Consider the following 2893-nt stretch of genomic DNA (forward strand, 5'->3'; position numbering starts at 1 on the left):
GCTAGAATTTGTTTAAACGGATTGTGAGCAAACGGCGGCTGTTTCTGCAAATTGCTGAAATTTTAAAAAAAAGCCAGCTCGGAATTCCGATTTCCCCCCTCCCAAGTCCCAACCCCTTCAATCAAACGGGAGAAAGCCACCTCCCTCAAAACCTCCCCTTCGTTTGTTTGCTTTTGAGAAGGAATTACACATTTTTTTTAGAAGGGTGTAAGTTGCTAAGTTTCCTGCGGGTGAAGTTGAACGAACCCCGGGGGCAGGACAGAGTGGGATCACTCTCCCCACCGCCCCCTGATAATAAGCTAACGCCGAATTCACTTCCTTCCTTCGGGTTAATTTATCTCCTAGGGTTTTACAATTCTTTCCAGGAGAAATGATAAACGATTTTAATTTTCATAATGCAGCAAGCGCAATCGTGAATATATTGAAACTGTATAAAACACAGATTTCTGAAAATCGATGCATTTTTACTGACAAGTCAAATCTGAAATCTACCCAACGAGAGATTCTGAGAGAGGTTGAAATTGACGCCATACAAATAGCGATTTGCGATGATGGAAACGTCCGCGACACGTTCACAATGTCACGGTGTCGGGAAGCTGTTGTAAAGTTCCCTCTGACACAATCCAACCATCACCCTCACATCTCACCATAGCCTATTGGTCATTCTCGTTACCAGAGAAATATTCATTCCAGGCCCGGGATAAACCGGGCGCTCCCAACCTCCCCTAGCCCGGGGAATGTACAGAGAGGAGCCGGGAGGGGTGGGGGAAGGAGTCAGAGGCTGGAAGCGCGCCGCCAGGATGTGGTGTGTCCCGGGGACAGAGCTTTCAGAGAAGCCGGACTGGGGCCTGGCTGTTCGGGGTTACAGCCACTGACAATGTCCCGGAGACATCTAACCGTGTCCCCCTCCAACCCACACCGCACCCGCCCCTTCCCCGGGATAACGGTAAGAGGCGGCTACTGACTTCACCACAAGCTGATGAAGCTGGGGTGAGGGATCCGGGCTGAGGGAGCCGGGCTGGGGGAGCCGGGGTGAGGGTGCCCGGGTGGGGGAGCCCGGGTGGGGGAGCCGGGGTGGGGGAGCCCGGGTGTGGGAGCCCGGATGGGGGAGCCTGGGTGAGGGATCCGGGCTGAGGGAGTCGGGGTGAGGGGGCCGGAGTTGGGGAGCCGGGGTGGGGGAGCCGGGGTAGGGGAGCCGAGGTGGGGGAGCCAGGGTGGGGGAGCCGGGGTGAGGGGCCCGGGGTGCGGGAGCCGGTGTTGGAGAGCCGGGGTGAGGGGGCCGGGGTTGGGGAGCCCGGGTGGGGGAGCTGGGGTTGGGGAGCCGGGGTGGGGGAGCCGGGGTTGGGGAGCCCGGGTGGGGGAGCTGGGGTTGGGGAGCCCTGGTGAGAGACGTTGTAAATGTGTGTTTTCCATCCCCTTTCTAACAGGCAGCATGTTGACCCGGCTCTTCAGTGACTCCAGCCTCATGCCTGAGGTTCACAAATACCCCACGTGGGCGGAGGACAGTGAGAGCGATGAAGAGAAGCTGAGAGATGAACGCAATAGCGAGAGCTGTGACCCCCAGGACAGTCAAGCTGAGGACTCTGTGAGTGTTGCCCAAGACAATGAAGAGGCAGAAACCGGGATGGAGGAGGAGGATGAAGATGAGGAGGAAGAAGAGGTGGAGGAGGAGGAGGAGAATGGGAGCAGACCTAGGAAGCGGGGCCCGAAAAGGAGGAAGATGACCAAGGCCAGGCTGGAGCGCTTCAAGCTGAGGCGCCAGAAAGCTAACACCCGGGAAAGGAACCGCATGCACGACCTGAACTCTGCCCTGGACAATCTCCGCAAAGTTGTTCCGTGTTACTCTAAAACACAAAAACTTTCCAAAATAGAAACTCTGCGCCTGGCGAAGAACTACATCTGGGCTCTTTCAGAGATCCTGCGGTCAGGCAAGAAGCCGGATTTGGTCTCCTATGTGCAGACGCTGTGCAAAGGTCTATCTCAACCCACCACGAACCTGGTGGCCGGCTGCTTACAGCTCAACTCCCGCAACTTCCTCAGTGAGCAAGGCCCGGAGCCGGGCCGCCTCCAGCCGCCAACATCCACATTCGCCATGCACCCATACCCGTACCAGTGTGCCCGGCTACCAAGCCCACAATGCCAGGCTGGGGCGGGCACTAGCAACCACCCGCTGCGCTCCCACACTTACTGCGGGGGCTATGAGCAGCACCTGTACGGGAACGGCTCCCCTGAATACCCGGGCTCCGAGCTGGACGGCTCCCTGAGCCCTTCTCTCTGCACTAACGGCGGCTCCTACCCCCTGAAGCCGGACTCTCCCCCAGAACACGAGAAGAATTATCACTATACCATGCACTACTCGGCACTGCCCAGCTCCCGGGGGCCTGCCCATGGACTGCTGCTCAGGCCCGGCCTGCATTCGGATAACCTGACAGCCTATGATTCCCACATTCACCACGACAGGACTGCGGTGTACGAGGAACTCAACGCGTTTTTCCACAATTAATTGCAGATAGTTCCCGGTGACACTGGCCAGCAAAGGGATGTGACTGAATGGCTTTGCTCCAGCGACAGAGTACAGACTCACCCTCAGATAGAGACCGCCCTGAGCGAAGGAGAGACACTGACAGAGACACAAACACAGTCAGAGACAGCCACGAAAACACAGACACAGGCAGAGAGAGACAGACGCAGACAGAGAGAGACAGAGACACAGACAGACACAAACACATACACAGAGACAGAGAGAGAGCGGAGCCTGCATCCTGGACACACAGAATCCCGAGTGTTTCCGGAAGATCCGATGCGATTATTTCGATTGTCGATTGTGAGTCTGAGTGGGATGATCGGTGTCTTCATTGTGTCTAGGTGGATGGGATCTTCATCTCTGCTCTCC

At 56.8% G+C, this 2893-nt stretch overlaps 1 protein-coding gene across 1 annotated transcript; it reads left to right on the top strand.

Moving 5' to 3' along the window:
- Nucleotides 1–1432: 1432 nt before the first annotated feature.
- neurod2 (neuronal differentiation 2) lies at nt 1433–2503 on the top strand. The gene has a single exon (XM_020520345.2). It carries the CDS (start codon nt 1433–1435, stop codon nt 2501–2503), a length of 1071 nt encoding a protein of 356 aa, XP_020375934.1.
- The last annotated feature ends 390 nt before the right edge of the window (nt 2504–2893 follow it).

Source organism: Rhincodon typus, chromosome 30 (genome assembly GCF_021869965.1).
Source record: "Rhincodon typus isolate 14 chromosome 30, sRhiTyp1.1, whole genome shotgun sequence".
NCBI classification, from domain to species: Eukaryota; Metazoa; Chordata; class Chondrichthyes; order Orectolobiformes; family Rhincodontidae; genus Rhincodon; species Rhincodon typus.

Excerpts from the sequence above, each read along its gene's own strand:
- neurod2 (XM_020520345.2), top strand. The coding sequence starts at position 1,433 with ATGTTGACCCGGCTCTTCAGTGACTCCAGCCTCATGCCTGAGGTTCAC.